At 41.4% G+C, this 26,288-nt stretch overlaps 1 protein-coding gene across 12 annotated transcripts in view; it reads right to left on the bottom strand.

Moving 5' to 3' along the window:
* Positions 1–26,288, bottom strand: part of PTPRM (protein tyrosine phosphatase receptor type M) — a 1,370,833-nt gene that overhangs the window by 635,618 nt on the left and 708,927 nt on the right. For all 12 annotated transcript variants that reach the window (XM_030213239.1, XM_030213256.1, XM_030213265.1 and 9 more), the window contains exons 8-9: positions 17,189–17,497; positions 7,125–7,234 (exon numbers count right to left, since the gene is read on the bottom strand). In XM_030213239.1, coding sequence (XP_030069099.1) covers positions 7,125–7,234; positions 17,189–17,497 — 419 coding nt within the window. The remainder of the gene's footprint in view (positions 1–7,124; positions 7,235–17,188; positions 17,498–26,288) is intronic.

Raw genomic sequence — 26,288 nt, 5'->3', positions numbered from 1 at the left:
GGCAGAGGAAGCAGACACAGAAAGGATCATTGAAGAAGACAGTACAGTTGGAGAAGGGGAATCAATTGGAGAAGGACTCTCAGATTTAGAGGATGCGGAAAGGTCAGACCAACCTGTTGTCAGACGCTCATCCAGGGAAAACAAAGGTGTTCCACCCCCAAGACTGTCTTACCTAACAAAGTCAGCAGAAGCTCAAGAGCCCTTAACATGGGATGAGATTGAGAAAATGTCAGCAGAAGAAGCTGCTGAATGGCATAAAGCTGCACAAGAAGAAATTGATGCATTGGATAAAAATAATACTTGGATTCTTACAAAATTACCTCCTGGCAAGAAAGCTATAGGATGCAAATGGGTATTCAAGTTAAAAAGGAATGCACAAAGAAAAGTGGAAAGGTATAAAGCCAGATTAGTCGCAAAGGGATATCCTCAAAAATATGGAGAAGATTTTGATGAAGTGTTTGCACCTGTAGTGAAACACACGACAATTAGAACACTTCTGAGCATTGCAGTCTCAAAAGGCATGCAAGTCAACCACATTGATGTGAAAACAGCATTTCTTCACGGAGATATAACTGAAGACTTGTACATGGAACAGCCAACAGGTTTCATAAATACAAAACAAAGACAGCTAGTGTGTAAATTAAACAAAGGTCTTTATGGATTAAAGCAAAGTGCAAAATGTTGGAATGATAAATTGCATGAAATATTGACAAATTTAGGATTTAAGCAAGGTGAAGCAGATAAATGCTTGTACACTAGGTGCAGAAATGGACAATATGCATACATTTTAGCTTTTGTTGATGATCTGCTCATTGCAAGCAAAAGTGAGCAAGAGTACAAGGACATTGTAAAGTGTTTAAACCTCAATGTTGAGATAAAAGAACTGGGTAATGTGTCATACTATCTTGGTATAGAAATTGAGAAACAAAATGATGGTTCTTATCTTCTAAGCCAGAAGCAGAAAATAAATGAGCTTATTGAAAGTTTAGGTATGCAAGATGCCCAAGTTGTAAGCACTCCCATGATCACTGATTTTCTGAAGGATGAAACAGTAAGAGAACCTTTACCAGATAACATCCAATATAGATCAGCCATAGGTAAGCTTTTATATCTAGCTACCACATACAGGGCTGATATAGCAAATGCAGTAGGAATTTTGAGCAGAAGGGTCAGCTCACCTACCAAATCAGATTGGACTGCAGTTAAAAGGATGGTAAGGTATTTAAAGGGTACCATTGATTGTAAATTAAAGATTTCAGCCAATAGTAATCCAAAACTAATATGTTACTGTGATTCAGATTGGGCAGGGGATCATTCTGATTATAAATCCACAAGTGGATATGTGTTTATGTATGGAAATGTACAAATTTCATGGGCCAGTCATAAACAAAGTATTGTGAGTTTGTCTTCTACAGAAGCTGAATACGTGGCTGTATCGGAAGCGTGCAGAGAACTGATGTGGATTGAAAAACTTTTGCTGGATTTTGGAATAGCTGAAAAGAGACCAATCCAGATAATGGAAGATAATCAGAGCTGCATCCGACTGTCACAGAATGACAAGGTTCAGTCACGCACCAAGCACATCGCAACGAAATACCACAACGTGCGAGAGTTGGCGAAAGAAGGGGTCATCAGTCTACACTATTGTCACACCAGTGAGATGACAGCTGACATCATGACCAAACCGTTACCCAGAGAACATTTTGTGAATCTGCGTATAAAGCTTGGACTTTTGTATGAATAAATAATTGCATGACAGTTATGCATGAGAAGGGGTTTGTTGGAATGTATTGTATTTTTACATGCATTGCCTGTCACCTATTATTTCTCTGTGATTACTCTGTGACCTCTGATGTGAATTACTTAGAGAGGTCACATAGCTATGCAACTTCCTGTGGGGGTTAGATGCAGCAGATGCAGCACATGGAGCACATGGAGCTCATGATCTCTCCTAACCTGAGAGGATCTATGGTGGTGTGAGCATCCATTACCATCTAAGCACATGGAAGGAGCTGATAATACAAATGTATAGTAATATGTATATATAAGCCTGTCTGATTATAATCTAACTACAAACTGTGAGTAAACAGATGTTTTGTTACTTCAACTTTAAAGTGACTCAGCAGTGAATTATTCAGGGGTGAATGAGAGAGAGATGAAGAAAGAAATTAACATTTCTAAAGCTGAAGCTGTGTGTACTAAAATCTGCTAATTATTTACTACAAATAATCCAACAGGTCCAACCAATTATTTTGCCAGCTTCCTGCTTTTAATATACCTAAAAATATTTTTACTATGTGTTTTTGCCTCCAACGCAATCATTTTTTCGAAGTCCCTCTTAGTCTTCCTTATCAGCGTTTTGCATTTAACTTGACATTCCTTATGCTGTTTCTTATTATTTTCAGTCAGTTCCTTCTTCCATTTTCTGAAGGACTTTCTTTTAGATCTAATAGCTTCCTTCACCACACTTTTTAATCATGCCGGCTGTCATTTGGTCTTCCGTCCTCCTTTTTTAATATGCGGAATATATTTGGCCTGGGCTTCCAGGATGGTGTTTTTGAACAACATCCACACCTGATGTAAATTTTTGACCCTCGCAGCCGCTCCTCTAAGTTTTTTTTCACCGTTCTTCTCATTTTATTATAGTCTCCTTTTTTAAAGTTATATGCTAACGTATTTCATTTCCTATGTATACTGACTTCAAAGCTAATATCAAATCTGATCATATTATGATCACTGTTATCAAGCGGCCCCAGCACTGTTACCTCCCGCACCAGATCATGCGCTCCATTAAGGCCTAGGTCTAGAATTTTTCCTTCTCTCGTCAGCTCCTGTACCAGCTTTCAGTCTTCTCAAGCAGGCCATAGGACTGTTACCTTCAGAATGGAAGATAGGCATGTTCCCCTGAAGATTAACGTGCTTCTTAAAGAGGAAGACAGGGCACTGCAAGACATAGGAGAGATGGCCTTGGAAGGCACTCAAAAGAAGCATGGATATCTTTCCCTGACAGACAACTAGCCCATCAAGAGAAGACAGGTTATTTCAGGACATGGAAAGATAAAAGGCCTTCTAAAGCAGGTTGAGAGGGACATTGGCACAACTCTCTCATATAAAGGCAGCTTATGCTTTCCTATTGATATCAGCTATCAGGCAAAGTTATGTGTGGTTCTTAGGTTAGGAGACACATAGATGCCTTCCAGGATGGGCCATTCCATCTCTTAGTAAGTTTGGGCACAGATGACCAAATGCACCTATAAGCTCTAGAAGACTGTTTTTTCTTTGATGAAATTATCTGAAATATGAGCTAGGAGAAAATTATCTATATCCACTTGGGAAAATAATCTGCACTCTGTTGGTTGTGTTTGTTTGAAGATCTATAATTATTAAAGAGCTAAAGAATAAATAACCCAACTCCTTCCCTATGGAAGCTTGAACCTCTAGCTTTGTCCTCCAGAGGTGCTGCGGTACTGTCCTTTGAAGCACAAATTTTGAACGATACTCAGGCAAAAAAGAAGCCAGGCCAGCTCTTCCAGTTAATTCTGATAATAGAAAAGACTGGACAGCTAAGAAGCAAACCTGAGACATGCATAAGGGAATGCTCTCAACCAGAAAATGCCATCTATAAGGTTCTAGCAATGTAGGCAAATACTCAAATGCTGAGTTACTTGAAAATAAAGGACCTTGTGGAGGCAGGTAAAAGGAACCCAAACAAGATGTCCAGTTTCAATTACTGGTGGAAGAAATGGGGTGTGGTGTACACATGCCTACATTATGGACACCGGGTTTTTTTTTTTTTTTTTTAAGCCATCCCTCAAGTATAGGTGCTACCACAAAACAGCCCAAATGAGCTCTGCAGGCTTGTCACAATAACAGTGAGAGCAACCCGAGAATTCAGGAATATCTCCAGATAGTTACAACTGCAAAGGGCTGGAGAGACTTAGAAAAACCCAGAAAGGAACCCTGCATACATGGTTTCCCAGGATTGCCCCAAATAATGAATCTTTTGAAACCGTTCCAGCGTAGCCGCTAATGTGGGGAGGCTTTTTTTTTAATGTTTAAAACAGGCATATTGGACCCACTAGAACTCCAGTACAAATCAAGATCTACCCTGACAACACCCCCCCTCCCGAAAACAGGAGCAACTGAAAACCCAACATGGCACCTGGAGAAAACCTGCAAAAAGTTAATATGATGCACTGCATAGAGCCCTCTGGCCATAAGCCAAGTTTCATTTCAGCTGCGTGAGCGAAAGCTTTTATTTCAGGTTCACTGCTTCAATCCTAACAGTACTCAAAAACATGGTGTGGCATCAGGAAATAAGCGACATGCCATCTGAGCTTCTTCAGAAACAGCTGAAGGGATGAGGTTCCCCCATATAGACCAGAATTTGAGCAGTCTTACTTCAGTACTGACCAATGTAGCCTCAATAAATAAAACTTATCATGCTACTTTTGAAAATTAATCCATGTATTAAACAAACTATAATGAAATCATATCATAAACAGTCTAACAACGTTGTTACCAGTGTGACAATAACAGCTGCTGCACAAATTTTGTGCAATCTAGACAAACACTTTTCCTCATATAAAACCTAGGTACGAAAAGCTGAAAATCGTAAGAATTTGCTACATGTTCTAATCAAACTCCAGCTAATAAAATATTACAATCACAAAATACTGCAAATGCCACATTTAGGAGCCCTTTTAGTTATGCTTAGCGTGTGTTAAATGCTGCATGTCCTATTTTATACCTATGAGCTACCTGTAAGTGGTACTTGGCGCAGTCTAAACTTTAGTAAAAGGGCCCATTAATTACTAAAATTAAAATCTTGGGGAACAGTCTTGAGTTTTTATTTCTTTCCAAACAATTCTTTTTTTTTATTTTTTCCCCTAGTCTCAATTGGCATTTTCTTTCACAATACAGGTTTTGCTACGGAAGATAACCTTGATCACAGAAGTGAGCTTCTTTCTCCACGATAAATAGGAATATCAGTTTAATCTTATCCTAAATTACAGTGAGTGTTTATTTCCTAAAATAAAGAGCTCAAACTTAAGTGTACGAAGTTGAGGTGCAGCATTTGCTCACCTAAGTGAGCCTCAGGTGTCAGCGCTATCTGCCTTACTTTTTAATCTATACATTTATTTATTTGTTGCATTTGTATCCCACATTTTCCCACCTATTTGCAGGCTCAATGTGGCTTACATGATGCTGTAATGGCGATTTCCATTTCCGGATTGAGAAATACAAAATGGCTCTTAAGTGACAGAGTAGATTAAGCAATGAAGTGTAGCAAGCTCATTTCTGGCATGAGAAATAGAGTGGTATTGCTATAGAGTTCATGAGTGACAGGGAAAGTTAAGCAATCAAGTGTTGAGAGTTCGGTTTTGACCTAATGACCTCATTAGGGAAGGAATTTCAGGAGTTGGGTGTGAGTTATAGGATGTATGCAGATGATGTGCAATTTTGAGCATATTATACCGAGGTTAAAGCATTTGTATTGGCTGCCTGTGGAATACAGGGTTGCTTACAAAATTTTGACACTTGACTTTAAAGAGATTTTGCTACCCCTCCCTTTATATCTGATGCAGGTTGTTCATCTCTACAAACCAGCAAGAGCATTAAACTCAGATGGGTCATGAAAAATTGTTGTTACATCCTTAATAAATATCCATTATGCAGCAACAAAGGGTGCCACCTTCTCAATCAAAGGACCAATATTGTGGAATAATCTACCTGGCTATGGTTAAGTACATCTCTGCTGCAGTTTAAAAGAGCACTGAGAACATTTTTTTTTTTTTGCTCAGCTTTTTCTAATGAGTAGTTTGGTAATCTGGAATGTTATTGTTTATTTGACAGGATTTGTTTTAAATGAGTGGGCACCTTATTGTAGCAGTCTGATATTGTGACCGTATGTGGATATGAATTGTGTATTGCATATGTTTTAACTTGTAAAGCACATAGGTTTAAGTGGTCTATAAATTTTATTAAAGAAATAAGTACAACAAAATAGAACATCTTAAATTAATTTAAAGGCAAAGATATAAAGCTGCATTAGAGATTTAAATCACTCTATTTGCACCGTAATGCAACTTAAAAGGTTCTAATGCAGCTTGATTTAAATTACAATGGCGATATTTAAGTCGTAGTGCATTACATGGTAATGAGATGCAAATCATGCCTTTTATCACACCTTGATAACTTCCCCCTTAAATCTGCCATAGCTCAGATTTCATACCATAGATTATTCCACAGTGAAGGACCAACATAAGAAGAGGAAAACAAAAGTTCTGCAGAAAGAGTAGAACAGTGCACAAAAGCAGAATACATGTTTTCTAATAGTTAAAAAGGCTTTTTTATTCTTGCCACTTATGTTTTAAAGTGGCAAGAATAAAAGCCTTTTTAACTATTAGATGACATGGGGTGAATCCAGTGAGCCTTAAATCAGGTGAATATCCCTTTGGCAGACTAATTTTCAGGATATCCACAATAAATATGACTAAGATATATCTGAACAAAAAGCAGAAATGCATATAAATATGGCCAATGAATATTCACTGTGAATATTGTGAAAACCAGACTGGTAAGGGGGTACTTAAGGACTGGTTTGAAGCTCTACTCTACTGAAAAAGGTATGAGCAAAATCTAAATAAATAAAATAACCAATTGTTGGTCATTCATGAAAGGGTTAATATAAATATTGTATAAATATTTTTGTATTCTTTCCTGTAACAAAAATAAAGCAAAATACATTTTATTTGTGCTTTAATTTGTATCTTATCTGCAACTCACTGTTTATTTCTTCTGTTTTATGAGATTTCTGTGTTGTGATTTTATAGATTAAGCACTAAGGGGTCCCTTTTATTAAGCCATGGTAGCGATTTTAGCTAATGGTAGAAATCAGCTGATAGTAAACACTGAGATATCCATAGAAATATAATAGGCATCTCGGCGTTTACCGCCAACTGATTTCTACCGTGAGCTAAAAATGCTACCGCGGCTTAGTAAAAGACCCCCTAAACAAATAAATGAATATCTAAGTGCATCATTCTTATACATCTTAAAATATATTCTGTGAACTAAAGGTATAGATGGAAAGCTAAAAATAAAATCTACTTGAAAGTTACCTCATACAAAGTGATCACACCATATGTTTGAGCTGGCTCTTTCCACAGGAGAAAGATCTTCTCTTCAAACGTATTCCCTTGGATGGATTCAAGAGGTACAGCACTTGGAACTGATAACAGGGAAAAAAAAGGAAAAAAAAAAACAAAGATCAAAACTATCATTCCAATTATAAAAGGCATGCAGCAGCCCATCAGTTTTCAAATACCTACTGTGGCATCAGCATCATTACAGTTTGCAAATGCAATCATGTTATAGCAAATTGTTCAGCTTGAAATTAAAAAAAAAGACAAAATACCCATCTATAATCTCAAAAATAATTTTGCCAAAGTTTATCAGTAAGGAGAGATTAAGGGCCCTGTTTACTAAGCTGTCCTGTAGGCGCGCAAACGTTATAGAACACGCTAACAATAGCCCAGAGGAAGCTACATATTGTTTAAAAAACCCATTAAAGGGCAACTATCACCAGGGGACTGTCCTTCTTTGTTAAACTGTACAGTGCTGCATAACCCTAGTAGCGCTCTAGAAATGGTAGAAAACAATTCCCTAAGGAGAAAAAAATACCACCTCAAAAAAATCCAATTTCAACTTACTTAAAAATGCTGATTTTCTCACCTGTGTTTCAGTTTCTTAATTTCTTATTGTATCCAGTGGGGTGTCTGAAGACCTAAAGAGGCCATATAGATAAGTGGCTTACTTTTTGTTTATTGCTGTGCACAGTAATTCATATATTTGTGCCTTAAGTTAATTTTTTTGTTTTTCAAGCCATTTTTTGTTTAAGTTCAGTGAACAGTGATTTAGTCAGCATTTTAAAGTAATTTAAATTGGATTTTGGGGGTGGTATTTTTCTCCTTAGAGAGTTGTTTTCTACCACTTCTTTTTTTCCAGCTCTTATTAGAAAACCAGTGATAGTCGCCCTTTAAGGGTTTTTTTGAGCAATATGTAGCTCCCCCTGGGTTGTTGAGGTTTTATTAATTAAAACTAGATTATATGCTGATTTAGGAGTTCTTTTACAAAGGCGCGCTACTGTTTTTAGCGTGTGCTAAAAATTAACACACGCTAAATGCTAGAGATGCCCATATAGTCCTAAGGGCATTTCTAGCATTTGGCGCGCGCTAAAAACGCTAACACACCTTTGTAAAAGGAACCCTTAACCTCTCCTTACTGATAAAGTTTGGCCAAATTATTTTTGAGATTATAGTAAATTGCTCAACAAATCTTGAGCAGGGCCAGGGAATCTGGAAACTTTAGGCAACCCTCCAGCCATGCCTCCCTTCCAGAATGGTCCAAGGCCCACATGTCCAAACAGTATAACCAAAGAAATGTGCATTTTTGGAGCTCCTTCATAGAAACTAGGCTCTTCTCCCAAGCCTTTAATACAAGTGGTGACTGACTACTCACTCACTCACTCACTCTACCCCTGGGCTAGAAAATTGCACACCCTGTAACTTTAGACAAGTTCTACATATCTTATTCAGCTGTATATATAATTTGCCTTCAGTATATCCTGTCTATGTATGTCAACTGCACTTGCCCAGTTGTTTATCTACAGTGTTAGTATCATATCTATGTTATTTGAAGAGTCTAATGCAAGTTTATTAAGGTGTTTCATTTGAATTGTGCTGACATTGTAAGTATCATATCTAGGCTGCATTAATGCTCTTCCATGCTGCCAATTATGGTATCATTTGTATTCTGATAACATGTATCATAGTTCTGTTATATGACTGTTTTTTTAATAGCACTGATAGTATTTTATGTTAGTCCTATTACTAAGATTCAGTTTGACATCTCCCAGTTTACCCCATTTATTGTATTCATGCTTATTTTGGGTCATTTACTATACTGTTAGCAAAATTATAAGTTTTATGTCAAGCTGTACCTGCTGTACACTGCCTTGGGTGAATTTCTTCATAAAGGTGGTTAATAAATTCAAATAAATAAACATAGAAACAGGAAATGATGGCAGATAAAGACCATCAGGCTTATTTTCGAAAGAGAAGGGCGCCCATCATTTGACACAAATCGGGAGATGGGTGTCCTTCTCTCAGGGTCACCCAAATCAGCATAATTGAAAGCCGATTTTGGGTGTCCCCAACTGCTTCCCGTCGCGGGGATGACCAACGTTCCCGGGGGCGTGTCGGAGGTGTAGCAACGGCAGGACTGGGGCGTGCCTAACAGATAGGCGTCTTCGAGTGATAATGGAAAAAAGAAGGGCGTCCCTGATGAATACTTGGCCAACTTTACTTGGTCCATTTTTTGTTTCGATCAAGCTACTACTACTACTATTTAGCATTTCTATAGCGCTACAAGGCGTACGCAGCACTGCACAAACATAGAAGAAAGACAGTCCCTGCTCAAAGAGCTTACAATCTAATAGACAAAAAATAAATAAAGTAAGCAAATCAAATCAATTAATGTGAACGGGAAGGAAGAGAGGAGGTAGGTGGAGGCGAGTGGTTACAAGTTGTTACGAGTCAAAAGCAATGTTAAAGAGGTGGGCTTTCAGTCTAGATTTAAAGGTGGCCAAGGATGGGGCAAGACGTAGGGGCTCAGGAAGTTTATTCCAGGCGTAGGGTGCAGCGAGACAGAAGGCGCGAAGTCTGGAGTTGGCAGTAGTGGAGAAGGGAACAGATAAGAAGGATTTATCCATGGAGCGGAGTGCACGGGAAGGGGTGTAGGGAAGGACGAGTGTGGAGAGATACTGGGGAGCAGCAGAGTGAGTACATTTATAGGTTAGTAGAAGAAGTTTGAACAGGATGCGAAAATGGATAGGGAGCCAGTGAAGGGTCGAAGGGTCTTGAGGAGAGGGGTAGTATGAGTAAAGCGACCCTGGCGGAAGACGAGACAGGCAGCAGAGTTTTGAACTGACTGGAGAGGGGAGACGTGACTAAGTGGGAGGCCAGCAAGAAGCAGATTGCAGTAGTCTAAACGAGAGGTGACAAGGGTGTGGATGAGGGTTTTGGTAGAGTGCTCGGAAAGAAAGGGGCAGATTTTACGGATGTTGTAAAGAAAGAAATGACAGGTCTTGGCAATCTGATGGATATGAGCAGGGAAGGAGAGAGAAGAGTCAAAGATGATCCCAAGGTTTCGAGCTGAGGAGACAGGGAGAATGAGAGAGCCATCAACAGAAATAGAAAACGGGGGGAGCGGGGAGGTGGGTTTGGGGGGGAAAATGAGAAGCTCGGTTTTGGTCATATTTAATTTCAGGTGGCGTTGAGACATCCAGACAGCAATGTCAGACAAGCACGCTGAAACTTTGGTTTGGATGCTAGATGAGATATCAGGGGTAGAAAGGTAGATTTGGGAGTCATCAGCATAGAGATGATAGGAAAAGCATGTGAGGAGAGAAAATCAAGGCAGCGGCGGTGAACAGCACGCTCAAGTAATTTGGAGAGAAAAGGAAGGAGGGAGATGGGTCGGTAATTAGAGGGACAAGTAGGGTCGAGTGAAGGCTTCTTAAGGAGAGGTGTGACCACAGCATGTTTAAAGGCAGCAGGGACAGTCGCAGTGGAAAGTGAGAGGTTGAGAATGTGACAGATAAAAGGAATAAGAGCAGGAGAGATGGCATTAAGAAGGTGGGTGGGAATGGGATCAGAGGAACAGGTGGTACATTTTGAGGAAGAAAGGAGAAGTGTAGTTTCCTCAATAGTAACTTCAGGAAAGGAGGAAAGGGAATGAGGGGAAGGAGAGAGAGGGGAACGGACTAGTGGAGGGAGAGGTGGTGAGGTAGAGAAAGCAAGGTTTATCTTTTGAACCTTGTTGTGAAAGAATTCAGCAAGGGTCTGAGGAGATAATGAAGGGGGAGTTGGGGGAGGGGGCACCTTGAGGAGAGAGTTCAATGTGGTGAAGAGAAGTTGAGGATTAGAGCCAAGAGAGTTGGTCAGTTGGATATAATAATCCTGTTTGGCGCATAAAAGAGCAGATTGGAAGGAGGTCAGCATGAACTTAAAGTGTAAGAAATCAGCAAGGGCCCAAGATTTCCGCCAGAGGCGTTCAGCGGAGCGGGTACAGGAACATAGGTAGCGGATATTAGAAGTCAGCCAAGGTTGGGGTTTTGTACGCCTTACAGGGCGGGTCATCAAAGGTGCAAGAGTGTCTAAGGCAGAGGATAGAGTATTGTTGTAAGAAGAAACAGCCTCGTTGACAGACGTGGATGGTGCCACAGTAGAGAGGAGGTTTGAAACATGGGAGGATAGAGATGAAGGGTCAATATCGTGAAGATTCCTAGATAAATTAGATAAGATAGGATGGGACTGGGAGGGAGGAGATTTAAGTGTGAAAGTTATAAGATGGTGATCAGAGGAGGGAAGATCAGAGGCAAGGAAACTAGAGGGTGAACAGTTGGAGGAGAAGATGAGATCAAGACAGTGACCATTTTGATGAGTGGGGGAGGTGGAGCATAGTTGGAGATTAAAGGAGGACGTTAAAGCGAGTAACTTGGAAATATAAGAGTTGGAAGGATCATTAGCAGGAATATTAAAGTCATCAAGGATGAGAGAGGAGGAGGAAGGATCATGGAAGAAGGCAAGCCAGGCGTCAAAGTCACTGAGAAATGATGAAAGGGACTTATCAGGGGGACGAAAAATGACCGCTATTCGAAGAGGCAGAGGAGAGAAAAGGCGGATAGAGTGGACTTCAAAGGAGGAAAAACAGTGAGATTGAGGTGGAAGAAGGGGTTGAAATCTTGAGGAGGGAGAGAGTAGTAGTCCAACACCGCCCCCATGGCCAGCAGGGCGAGGAGTATGTGAAAATAGATAACCGCCATGGCACAGGGCTGCGACTGAAGCAGAGTCATCAGGGCAGAGCCAGGTTTCTGTTATGGCGAGCAGATGGAGGTGACGTGAGATAAAGAGGTCCTGGATATAGGCAAGTTTGTTACAGATAGAGCGGGCATTCCATAGGGCGCAAGAGAAGGGCAGAGAAGAGGAGGGGAGTAGAGAAATAGAGATGAGGTTAGAGAGGTCGCGGTGAGATCTGTAGAGTTGGGATAATAGTTGGTGAGGGGGGCCAGGATTGGGATTGATGTCACCAGCTGAGAGTAAGAGAAGGAGTAAAAGAGAGCGGAGGAGAGTAGGAGAGGTGTGGCCACGAAGGCGTCGAAGGCGAGAGGTATTTAGGTGGAATGGGGAAGGCAAAATGGACGGAAGAAAGAGGCGGAGATTAAAAGCCAAGAGGGAGGAAGAGGGTAGGAGAGAAGGTGAGGTGATGAAGTCGATGGATGGGCAGTGAGTTCCTGTAGCGGAGAGAGGTAGGGGGTGAGGGAAAAGATTAGGAAGGGACAGGGCTAGGAAGAGAATGTGAATAGGGGCCATAAATGACTGAGGTACTTTAGCAACTTTAGCAAGATTAGATGTAAAGAGAACGGCGCGCGGCACCTAGAGCGGAGGCCCTGAGTGGATCGGAGTGGACCTGGGTGTCACCCCGGAGAAGGCTGTAAGGATATGCAGATGAGCTGCAAGTCCTCCACAGCACCTGAAAGGCAGCCGGTGGTAGAGCTGGGCACCTCTCAGCTGAGGAAAGGCTTACCAGGGGTTAGGCCGAAGCCAGCATTCCTCCCCCCGAGGGTCGCCTGATCCTAGCCAAAAAGCACCTGGAAACTCTGTGCACTTGGAGCGAGGGCCCTGGGAAGATCGGGGTGGAACTGGAGTCACCCCGGATACAGCTGTGAGGAAATGCAGAAGGGCTGCAAGTCCTCCACAGCACCTGGTGGGAGCGCTGGGCACCTAGAGCGGAGGCCCTGAGTGGATCGGAGCCTTAAAAAGGTGCTCGAACTGACCAGATGACCACTGGAGGGAATCGGGGATGACCTCCCCTGACTCCCCCAGTGGTGACTAACCCCCTCCTACCCTGAAAAAAACAACTTTAAAATCTTTTTTTATCAGCTTCAAATATCATACTCAGGTCCATCGCAGCAGTATGCAGGTCCCTGGGGGGGGGGGGGGGGGGGGGGGGGGAGGTGTGTCAGAGGAAGTATAGCGAAGGCATGGACGTCCTTATTTCAAACATTTTGGACATCCTGAACTGCCCCCCCCCCCCTCCACAGGGACAGCCAAATTTCAAGGGAGTGGAGTGGAAGAGTGGCCTAGTGGTTAGAGAACTGGTATTGCAATCCAGAGGTGGCTGGTTCAAATCCCACTGCTGCTTGGACTTGTGGTCCAAAATCCAAATAAATAAATAAAGGGGGTGTTGGAGGCTTAGCAAAGGCATGGCCAACCTACTCACAGAAACATCCACATTTTGGACATCCTGCCCCATACTAAAAAAAAAAAAAAGACACCCCTCAAGCACTTGAACGTTATCACCTGGACTTGTGTTTTTCTAAGGTTGTAGAAGGCTATAATACACGTAGCTTGTCTGCTTGTATGAAGCCATCGTTGGCATGCGCAGAGCAGCCACGCATAACGTTTTGCTGCTCTGCACTGGCTTCCCCTCTTTAGGAATGAAATCGTGTGCAAATGAGCTAACAGCGAGCAGTTCATTTGCATGCAATTTCCTTCATGCATGCCCGTTCCTTTCCGAATCGCTAAGGGATCGCTAAGGGAAGGGCTTTTTCTGTTCAGTTAGTGCATCAGTTAGTCCACTGCAGTGCCCCCTAGGATGCCCGGTTGGTATCCTGGCATGTCAGGGGTACCAGTGCACTATGAATGCTGGCTCCTCCCATGACCAAATGAGTTGGATTTGGTCATTTTTGAGATGGGCGTCTTCGGTTTCCATTATCGACAAAAACCGGGGACGACCATCTCTAAGGTCAACCATCTCAACATTTATGTTGACCATCTCTAAGGTCGACCTAAATGTTGAGATTTGGGCATCCCCGACCGTATTATCGAAACAAAAGATGGACGCCCATCTTGTTTTGATAATACAATATGCCCCGCTCCTTCACGGGGACGACCTGCGAGGACGCCCTCAGGAAAACTTGGGTGCCCCGTTCGATTATGCTCCTCCACATGGCCTATCCAGTCCATCCATGCCATCCTACTATCCCTTCTGCTCCCTTAGAGATCCTATATGCTGGTCCCATACTTTCTTGAATTCAGATATACTCTTCATCTCCACCACCTCCACCAGAGGCTATTCCACAATCTCCCACCCTTTTCATAAAGAAATATTTCCGTAGGTTACTTCTGAGTCTGTCCACTTTCACCTTCATCCTATGCCACCTCATTCCATAACTTATTTTCAATTGGCAGAGACTTGTGGAGGGGTTGCGGGATGTTAATGAAGTGGTATCCCCTTTGAGTAATGACATCAAGAACTTGGAGAGTGAAAGATCTTTAAGACCCGTATTCTACTCACCACTCCCAATGTCAAGATATGATGAGTACTTACCCTCCTGCACCAGTGTCACCAAAATAAGGCTACAAAAAAAGTAATGAGAGGGGACATTCCTGAATCACACCTCTACAGAATGTGAATTAATTTGATTTTTATCTATTCACTAGTATCATTCCCTACACTCATCTCATTTTAGCTTACAAAAAAACTCCACATATTTTAGGAATTTCCAGGGTTTTGTATTCTAAGTTTTAATTAGGGTTTGCTCCCGCCTCTGAATATCTGCTCACATGACCCGCTGTACTGGAAGTCCACAATGCTTTGTATGTTTGTAGGAACCAGAGCCTAGATTGTTTTTAAAGGAGCTGTGTTCTATTTAAACCAAGCAATACTGAGTCAGAGCAGAGCATTATGGAGACTATGAACTCTTGAAATACATTTAAGACTAAAACTACTATTGGTCTATAGGGCAGACAATGTTTTGAAATAACCAAAGTTAGCTGATGTAACTAGTCACAAGGTTGTTTCTAGCTTCCATAACCTTAAAAGACATTGCATTCAGCCAAAAAGCACTTTCTGGTCATGAAGACGTCTCTGTTATAACTCATCTCTCACCACATCTGCTATGTAATCAGCTTGTTCAGAAGAAAAACAATTTCTAGTTTACCAATCCTATACCAGTGAACCACAGTATGTGAAATCATTATTTGTGTTCTTAGTATACCACAGCTGGGGGTAGGTTACTCTTCTTTACATGGTGAATCTTTTGGGTGGGATGTTCCTACTTTTCCATATGTTATTTATATTGATTTCTTTACTTGTTTATACTATATATAAAATTCTATATGTAGTTTTGTGTACTGTGCTTTCATTGATTTCTGCTCTGAGCTTTAAGACCGAGCAATCAGACGAACCTTCTCAGGGTGTTTGTTCCATGTATCTGCTGCCCTTTTATTGAAAAAGTACATCCTTCCATTATTGTAGCCAAAGCCATGTCAGTAGGTCACAGACCCAAAATGGATGTGCGGCAATTTTGATTCTGCCACACATCCATTTTTGGCAAAATTTTTAAAAAGGACTTTTTTACGGGCGCACTGAAAAATGGATCGGCATGCGCCCAAAACTGATGTCTACACTACTGCAGGCCATTTTTCAGTGTGCCTTTGTAAAAGGACCCGTATATTATTTATGTAAATTATACAAGTGCTATATATAGAGGGGCATAATCGAACGCGAACGCCCATCTCCATGGGCGTCTATGTCCGAAAACGGGTATGTGAAGAGGCGGGACAGACCGTATTATTGAAAAAGATGGGTGTCCATCTTTCATTTCGAAAATACGGTTTGGACGGACCAAATGCCATGGATTTGGTCCCTTCTGAGATGGGCGTTTTTTTTTTTTTTTTAAGCGATAATGGAAACTAAAAAAGCCCAGCTCAGAAATGTCCCAATCCAAGCCATTCGGTCGTGGGAGGGACAAATGTACAACACTACCATAGCTCTTAAGGGTGAAGGGGGCAACTACATGTGGGTACAGTGGGTTTTAGAGGCCTCCCATTTACCACCACAAGTGTTACGGGTGGGGCGGGGTGGGCCTGGGTCTGCCTGCCTGAAGTGCACTGCAGTACCCACTAAAAGTGCTCCAGGGACAGGACTTGTTGCTGCTGTATAACCTTGGCACAGCAGTTCACACCTGAAGACTAATCTCGCTGAAAACATCCTTTATTTGAATAAGCACCTTTACTCACAGTTAACTGCAGATCAGAGGTTGTGCCCCACTGGCAACGAGTCTCGCTGGTACTGAGATTAGCAGTAGGTCCGAGCTGGCAGAATGGTGTACAATGTCCTCTTTCAGCAACATTCAAGTTAAGAACTAAATGCTGTAATGTGGCTAACACATGAAAGGGATCTAAAAGTGTCTTACACAACTGGCCACTACCTCATGGACTACCAGAAACAAAACAGGGCACACTCTGATCCAGTAAGCAGAGGGAAAAGCACCATGGAAGTAGAGCCTACCAACTACCAACATCGTGAGCATTTAACACAAGCTACTGGAATCATGGAGCCCAATACCCTACACCCACCACAATGCATTGCTGATGTGACTCTGCAGTGCCCTTAACAGAAAAGGTGTCATACTCACCTGAGACCCACATCAGAACCAGGGAAAGGCTGTCAGAGGATAGAACACATTCTGCTGTCATGGAGGTGGGTACGGCATTTGAGGCTGGCATACAGGCTGGCAAAAAAAGTTTGTAAAGTGGGTTTTTTTGGTGGGAGGGGGTTAGTGACCACTGGGGGGAGTCAGGGGAGGTCATCCCTGATTCCCTCCAGTGGTCATCTGGTCAGTTGGTGCACTTTTTCGGGACTTGGACCTGAAAAAAAGGGTCCAAATAAAGCGGACCAAATTCTCGTCAAAAACGCCCTTCTTGTTTCGATTATCAGCTAAGGTCGCCCATCTCTACTTGGCCGATAACCACGCCCCAGTCCCGCCTTCACCACTCCTCTGACACGCCCCCGTCAACTTTGTCCGTTTCCGCGACGGAGTGCAGTTGAAGACGCCCAAAATCGGCTTTCGATTATACCGATTTGGGCGCCCACGGGAGAAAGACGCCCATCTCCCGATTTGGGTTGAAATATGGGCGCCCATCACTTTCGATTATAAGGCGGATAGTCTTTCTCTTTTCTTTCCTCCCAGTCAATATTTTAAATTCAGTAGACCTCAATTTTAGCAACCTGTGTATTCCTAAAAGTATTTTCTCAAATTATTTTCATAACTTACCATCTTCCTCTGTTTGGACTACAAGTTCCTGGCTTTCTTTCCGCCCCTCTGGATTCATGAGTACCAATTTAACACTGACATTAGTGTACGGTGAAAGACTAGTAATTGTATGCTGAGGGTGGGCATTTTCTGTGTCCCAGCATACTTCTTCTCTCACTTGTTCTTGTCCTCCAACTTGGTAGCGGTACACAACTGTGAGGTTGTAGCGATGACAGCGTGTGACATTGTATCCAAATGGCTCCCACTGAATGGTGATTTGCCTTGATTTAATTTCGACAACTTGTAATTTCCGTGGTCCATGCATGGGGTCTGCAAAATATGCAAGTAGAAGGAAAAAGTAAACACTTGTACGCTCTAAATTTCCACTAAAACAATTCATACACAGTTTATGCAGGCTATCCTGGAAATTAAGTGGCCCTTTTACAAAGCAGTGGTAAGCCCAATGCACGCTTACCACACACCAATATGCAGCTACCTCCAGCCCAAGACAGGTGCAGCGCTAGTTCCAGCCTTAGTGTCTACCATTCCCTCTGCTAGAGAAAATAGGGCACTATTTTCTAGCATGGCAGTTACCCAGTGGTAATTGGGCAGCTCCACACACTACCTGATTACCACAGGATTAGCGAAGGACCCTTTACCGCCACCTCAGGGGGTGGCGGTAAGTGCTCCCCCTTGCATGGCCACATGGTAAGGCAATCTCACCACATGGCCATGGCTATTTTCAACCTTTTTGCCCGCTGTGATAAAAAGGGCAGCAGCGTGTGCAAAAATGGCCCCCACTGATAGCACAGGGCCCTTTTTAACAAAGCTTAGTAAAAGGGACCCCTCAGTATGCTATTGGGGGGGGTAGTATAAAGCAGCACCAAATCAAAGTGACAAGGAGCCAATGAATTACAAGATTTGAATCAGCATAGTTTTACCAGAGGTAGGTCTACAACTACAGTATCAGAACAGGTTGATATTTGGAATACAGACTCAGCTAAGACCTTAGAGAAAATGGTACCACTAAGAAAGGTCTTATGCCCCACTCATAAACGCTCACCTTGGTTTTCTACAGAATTTCAAACCCTTAAGTGTGAAGGACAAAAACTGGAAAGGAGATGGTGTAAATCTTGCCTGGATGAGGACAAGCTAAACTGTAGAAATCACATGACAAAGTAGGGCTAATTCTCAACAGCAGCCAAAAAAACAATATTTCCTCTCAATGCATTGAACAGGCTGCCAATTCAACCTACTTCATCCCCTACAAAAGAGCCAGCCTACCCAGTCAAAACTGAACTGCAGTCATTTTGTTGCATACTTTGCCAACAAAATTAAAAGTCTCCCCCAGGATTTACAAGCAGTCCAATCCAATCTCCAATCAGCTAACCAGGAGTGCACAAACTTGCTCCATCGTTATACATACATATGGGACTTTTTAACCCAATAACAGAGGAGGGCCTTGACAAAATCCTAAGAGATCTTTGACCAACTACTTGCTCCCTCAACCCCTTAGCTTGAGTTATCTGCAGGAGGGCCCATTTTATTCCTATGGGCCTTAGTGCAGATAACTCGAGTTAAGCTTTAGTAAAAGACCCCCACAGAGAAGAAAGTTAAGGATTGTGACTCTTGATGGTTCAGTTTAATTGCAGCTAGCTAGCTTTATCAGACATATCTGTGATTGAGAATTTATGTTCACAAGTTAATAGGCTCTGGCTTTCATCGCGCAGATGTAAAATATATATGAAAACTATTATATAGGTTTGCAAAAACTTATTCAGGGCAATCCTGTAAAGGTCACCCCAATTTGGGCACTCCAATGTAGAGCTCTGAGTGCGAATTCTACAACAGCATCTGGGTGGTCAGATTCCGTTACATGAGAGAACACTAGCTGGCATTTGTGCTTCCCACATTTAGGTGTATCACACCATATAAAACGCAGGCATACAAGTTAGCACATAAATATTGCACTTTAGTACATAACTTATAGTATTCTATAAATTATGTGCCCTAGTATAGGACCTGTCAATGTTCCTCCCACATGTATAACCCCTTGCAGTAGAAGCAAACTCCACACCTCTAGGTACAGCACTGGATACAGTGGAGATGACAACAGGAAAAGACGAACCACCAATGGTGCAAAGAAATAAACGATTCTGTTTCAATTGAACTTTAAACCACTTTTATTCATCTTCAATTGAGTGCAATAACTCTGGGGACTTCACAGATAAATTGTCCTTATTCAGCATTTTGCAGAGACTCTGTTTGGACTAGGCTCCTCGGTAGCTAAGGTTGTTCGCACCTATAGAAACTCAAACACTATTTCCAATCAACTTACAGACAGACTGTAAAATAGCAGTATTTATTAGACTGCATCTATTTATTTTATTGTGCTCTACTAATAACTGAGCTACTGGTTTAGTGCATGGTATTTTGATCTATTTTAAGAATATTCCTTCAATCCCAAACTGCTCCAGCCCCAGAAAAAAAGTATTTCTATGTTAATTTTTTCAAATGTTTCTAAGCCTGCCAGCACCGATTCTGAAAGGGATTTTCTTTTTAATCTGCAGGGCAGCCACTGCTATCATCAGATTTGTGGAGGCATACTTTCTCCAAATGGAGCCTACTTGGTCTTCATGGATTAGTTTTTTTCTTAATCTCATTGCCATGATAGATGCCAATATTTTCAGATCTTGATTCAGCAGCAATACGGGTCCACAGGAACCTAGCCAGATAACATACAGACTTTGTTCTGCTAGTTCTCTCAGGTGCAGAGCTGTCTGAAAAGATGTTTTGCTTAACTAATGCTATTAAATCATTTATTATTTTTCAGAATTCAGTCTCTGTCCTTTCAGGGCTTGGTGTTCCGGCCAGGTTCAGACTGTTAATTGCATTTTTAGTCTTCTTCAGTAATAAACTGGTTTAGTTTTTCCATTGGTTTCCCATCCAGTTTTCGTATATTATAAACCTCTGAAGAAGCTTTCCTTATTTTGCAAGTTACTTGGTATTTTTCTAGAGTTATTTATAGTAACTTAAAAACAGGGCAACACTCTCAATTTAGTTGAGTTTGTCTCTTACTATTCTTTATTTATTTATAATACATTTGAGTTTACTGTGACTAAGGTTGGCTAACAGCTGTCTTGCTTTGTTTTTCAGCTACATAACAAACTTGAATAGATGCATGTTATTCTAGGTGCCGATTAAATAATTTATTGAAATCTGTCATCTCAAAGTATAACTTGTATTTTTGCATTTCCTTTATGAACTGTAGCAGTTCTTTATCCTGCAGGTTTGTTTTTTGTTTGTTTAGTTTTGTTTGTTAAGGACATAAGAATTGCCATACTGGGTCAGTCCAAAAGTCCATCAAGCCCAGTGTCCCATTATTCTGTTCCCAACAGAAGCCAATCCACATCACAAGTACCTGGCAGGATCCCAAAAGGTAGCAAGATTCCATGCTGTTTAGCTCCGGGGACAAGTAATGGATTTCTCCAGGTCTACCTTAACAACCCTTTGATGCTTTTTTGGAAGCCATTTACACAAACTGCTTTTACAACATCTTCCAGCAATGAATTGCAAAGCTTAATTATTCAATGAATGTAAATGATTCTGATTTGTATTGCATATACTAGTTTCATGGTTTGTACTTTTTGAAAGAGTAAACACACAACTGACATTTACATATGTGTGTGTGTGTGTGTGTGTGTGTGTGTGGTGTTGAATTCATTTCCCATAAAAATTTCCTACTAATGTCAACAAACAATAGTCTATGGTAATTAGGAAGAGCATGGGTGTTCAATATTTGTTGTACAAAACAGGCTCGGCTCGATCTTCTTAGGCTTTCACCCATGCTTCAAACACTACAGCTAGTTTTCTCCAATCTAAATCGAAACCTCTGAAGGTGGACTCCTGCCTTTTCAGCAAGTGTTCTGCAAAAGAGGGACTTAGTTAATTACCATTTATGTAGAGTGTTATGAAACCTTCTCAAAACTGTGGATCGTGTGGATATAAATATTATAAATACAGAACTAAATAAATATATAAAACATTCTTACACTACAAACATCAGTTCATAGTAGAAGTATGTATAACACACTGGAGCATAGACTATAACAGCAAAGAATTGCATGGCCCACCTGCCTTTTTCATTTCCCCTTCCTTCTGCAACACCACAGTTTATTTCATTTGTGACATTATATTTCTCCCTCATTTCATGCTACCCCCTCCTTTCTTTCCTCCTGCTCCTAAGTGCAGTAGTTATAAGAGATAGGAAGCGAGGAAGGGTTTTTTTGAAAATAGGACATACTTTTTATACTAAGGTTGGGAGATATTTTTAAATCATTTAAATGACCTTTTGATGAAAAAAAGAAAGTAAACAAGAGTAAGGACCAAAGGAAGGACAGACACACACTTTCAACACTTCCAAAAAAGTATTCAACAGGGTAATTAATCATTTAAAAATATAGTAAGCTAGTCTAAAGTTAAGAAACTTAAGCTAAACTCCAAATTACATTTTGTTAAATATTTGAGCAGCAATTCTATAATATAGACATTAACAATTATGCACTTATTACACATACGTGTGCACATATGTGCAAAAATGTCTACATTCAGCCTTAGCACTATATTGCAAATATGTGATTAACTTGCATAACATATATTTTATATGTGGATGTACACATGGGTGGAATCTGGATGAGACTCCTGTTTGTGTGCATAACTTATAGAATACTGTAAGTTACACGCAGGGCTGGCCTTAGCAGTGGCAGAGGTGCAGCAAACTCTGTGGACCAGTATGGTGTCCCTCCGCCTGGGCCTTAAAAGTTCAAGTTCAAATAACATTTAAGGGCTGGCTGGCGGTGTGGTGGGAGCACAGAGCATCAGTGCTAAGAAGCACAATTACTAAAAGGGGAGAAGGAGAGAGAAAAGAAGAAATAGGAGATGGAAAGGGAAAATAAGCTTTAAATTTTGGTCAGACACCAGCTGCAAAGCTGGCTCAGCTAAACACAGGGCCCCAAAGAGTGTGACATCCTGAGTAATCACCCCTGTCACCCCTGCTTAAGGCTGTCCCTGGTTACACATGTATTTCCAATATTTAGGCGTGAACAGTTACATCAGCTCTATGGTAAGCACTCTTGCTTAAATTTTAGGTATATATATTTACCTTTTAGACTATTATTCTAAAGGAAAGTAGGGGTCTGCTTTCCTAGAATAGATTCCTACCAGGCATCATATTATAGACACCCCATTATAAAAATTGCCCTGACACTGGGCAAGATTTGAGTTAGCATGTTCTGTGCTGAAAAATTATACTGATACAGTTTTCCCCTCTCTTTTTTTCAAGGCTTTTTAAAGAACTACTCTCAAAAAGATTTGTATCTTCCCAGTTATGGAAGGAGATATTACATATAGAATTTCATGATTTACATATGAAGCTTAAAATCTCCATTTGCATATTTATTACAATTAGCGAACACATAAATGGCAATAATTTTTTTTAGAAAGCATATTTAGCAGCATTTCTAATAGATTCTCGAAGCCCAAGACTTTGCTAATGTCAATAATATATTATGCTATTTTATTAATCAAATCGTTTTGAGTGTATTTGTTAAATAGCAGGTCACATTTAACATTTTCTGAGTGGTTCACTGGTGAGCCTTCAGACTTGATCACGTGGGCCATGAAGATTAACCACTGCCTGATGCAGGTTGAAAAGCCGGGGCAGATGAGCAATGTATCCATCTTACAATAAAGTCAAGCATAGACACAGTGAAGCAGGGAGCAGCAGATGTAGAGCAGGGGGCCCCCGAGGCATGTCATCTCTATGTAGGAAAGGTACTGAAAAAAATTGCTGAAATTGTGGATAACCTACAGAATGGGGGACAAACTGACTTCATCCACCTGTGCCAGAGAGGTCATAGAAGAAAGTGCATAGGATAATGACTGAAGGGCAAAGAAACAGTAGCAGCTATGTATGAGTTTATGGATGCTTGCCACTCCAACTATTCAGCAAATACATATAATATCACTGGAGCCTCAGGCATATCAGTTAATGTCAAAAGATGGGCTGGTCCTGTCACTAGGCAGACTAGGTGTCCATCCCCCTTTTTCCTTGCCACTGTCCTCTTTCTGGACCTGGGCCAAAATTGCACTTAGACTCATCATCAGCGCAGGGCATTTAAATACAGGCCAACACTCAAGCACTACTGCATCCCGCCCTTCTCCCAGCAGGAAATCTGTTGTTTGAGGGAATGGGACATGGCAGAGCTTAAGCATATGCTTGTGTTTAAAAGGCCATGTGCCAGCATTGAGTCTAATTGCAACTTAGGCCTAGGTCCAAGATGAGGTAGGATAGCAGTGGTAGGAGCAGAGAGGTGGGAGGAAAAGCTGGACACAGGGCAGGGGTAGGGGAAGTGAGAGAAGATGCTGAATAAGGGGTAGAGAGTGGAAAGGGGGATGTTACCCACCTAGGGAGAGGGTAGGGAAGGGATGGCAATGCTGGCTACCGGTGGCAGGGGGGGTTAGGGAGAGAAGGAAGAATGCTGGTCTCTTTGGACCATGGTGGGATTAAAAAAGGGAAAGGGAGATGCTAGTCTACAGAGGGATGCAGGGGCGCATGGCTAAATGTTCATCTAGGCATCAGGGTGTCAGATACCCTTGGCCCAGCCTGGTCAAAAGTCACTGAACACTTCTCCGCTGTGGTAGATTCTTGTTTCTCTACATCCTCTCTCACTTTGTTTCCTAGATTTTCCTTCTTTTGGCTATGAATCATCTCCATATCTGCACTGCCTATTCTGTAGAGGATGGGGGTGTCACTCAATGTCTGCAAGCTAAATACGCTGTGATTGGCTCAGAGACTTCCAGGTCTCTCAGCTGAGTGAAGCACTGCCAAAAAAGACGTTTTTATTATTGCGGGGGGGGGGGGGGGGGAATGATGGCTAAAATGGACGTTTTTTTTGGATGGGTGGCCTCAACTGCACTGTCCTGTGGATCGAGCTGCATCGGAGGGGGTGAGAAGCGGCGTCTTCGGGAGGGGGGGGATGACAGCCAAAATGGACGGTATTTTTTCGGGCGGCACAGGGAGGTGTATTTGGCATGCGCAGAGCAGCCAGCATAACACTTGGCTGCTCTGCGCATGCTCGACTGGTTGATTGGCCGACTGTTTAACGATGGAATAGAGAATGCAAGTGAGCTACAATGAGCAGCTCATTTGCATTCCCTTTCCTTAATGCATGCCCGTTCCTTATCGATTCACTAAGGGAATCGGTAAGGGAAGGGCTCTAACGATCGTTTAGTGCATCTGGCCCTAAGTTACAGTGGGTGTAGCAAGCTAATCCAGGTGCAGAATGAGTGTATAATCTGTCACCCTATGTATTAAAGGCTTAGGGGAAGAGCCAGGCTTTCACCTGCTTCCTGAAGTAGAGGTAGTCTTGAGTTATACACAGCCCCCTCTGGGAGTAAATTCCAGAGCATTGGGGCTACTTCTGGATAGCTAGCATGAGCTTACCACAGCTTAAAGCTTACCGCAGAATGTGCTCAGGTGTCCTGCAGTAAGTTCCTCATCTTCGCATGCAAAGTGCATGCTAAAATATATATATATATATATATATTTTTTTTTTCTAGAGAACAGGATTCTCTGGGGGCAGACAGTGGGTGTTTCTGTGTTAATCAGTTAGCACAATCAAAATACCATGAGCTTATTGATTAGGGCAGAATTAGCATGCAAGTCCTTACCACCTACAAAAGTGCATGCAAGCGTTCACACTCTAAGGGCCCTGTTTACTAAGGTGCACTAGCATTTTTAGCCCGTGCTAAAATTGGTGAAAGCTAAATGCAAGAGACACCCATAGGAATATACGGGTGTCCTTAGCGTTTAGCATGCTAAAAATGCTAGTGCGCCCTTAGCACATCTTAGTAAGCAAGGTCCCAATTTTTTAAATGGTTGCACACCAATGGCAACAATAGCATATGACCATTAATAGGGAAAATGGAAAACTAGCCATTATAGTAAAAATGGCCTTTGCTTCATGAGGAAAAGTAAAAATGGCCTTCGCTTCATGGGGAAAAACCACTGTAAGGGTGTACTAAAGTCACTTCTACTACAGCTTAGTAAAAGGACCCCTAAGTAACTTCACATAACAAATTTAAGTTTGGTTATTTTCACACAAGCTGACCAGTGGTAGATCTTTAGGTTATGCATGATGTGCAGCTAAAGCGTTTTCTGGATAGCAAAATTGAACTAGTAATTAAAAAAAATTCTTTTTAAATAGAATAATATTTACATATAATATATGGAACCATCTTTCACTGAGTTCAAAAAAAGCTGGCATATGATATTACTAGATCTGTCAGTCAATAAAAAAATATTCTAATAGTATGTGCATTCCAAGGTTTTACAGTTTCCATTTAATACATTTTAGAATGTGACACATTTATATTTTAACATTTTTTAAACAAAACCTAATAGAAATATCATTCAGTATATTTTTTCCAATTAGCTCTGGAGCTTAATTATGCCTGCATAAGCAAAATCAAATCATAAGTATAAACATTAAACAGGACAACTGACTGAACCTAAAGGAGAGACTCCTACTGAAATGACATACCTAGCTATTCAGTAATCACTTTATAATAACCCCTTTTATTCTAAAATCTACTTAGCTATCAGCCAGTACTAGAGGGAATGCTGGCAGTGGGATTTGCAACTGCACATTAGTTTTACATTTCATGACAAGCTAATTCTAGAGAGCTCCAAAGACAGACAACCATGTGTTCTGGCAATTTTCTCTCTTTGCATAGAGGAGACATGCCTCCAAACTGATGTGAGAAGTAAAGTCGTACAGACATATACTTTTCATTTTACCCATCTGTCAGTGACAGTCTCTTCTAAGTGCACCCCGGATACCCTGATGACTATGCAAATCAATATGAAGAAAACAGAATTGCATAATTATTCATTAAAGCAACCATGTCTCCTAATAATCCCATCAGGGTCAAATCTGAGTGAAGGCTACAGTGACCTAATGTCCCTCTAGGTAAGTAATCCAAACCACTTTCCTTTTAATGCCACTTAGATTTAGCTGTAAATCCATTTTTAAGAATAACTCAACAGCTTATGAAACAC

This window comes from Microcaecilia unicolor, chromosome 1 (assembly GCF_901765095.1).
Source record: "Microcaecilia unicolor chromosome 1, aMicUni1.1, whole genome shotgun sequence".
NCBI lineage: Eukaryota > Metazoa > Chordata > Amphibia > Gymnophiona > Siphonopidae > Microcaecilia > Microcaecilia unicolor.
Note: the sequence above shows the minus strand (reverse complement) of the source record. Positions and strands in the feature narration are given on the sequence as shown.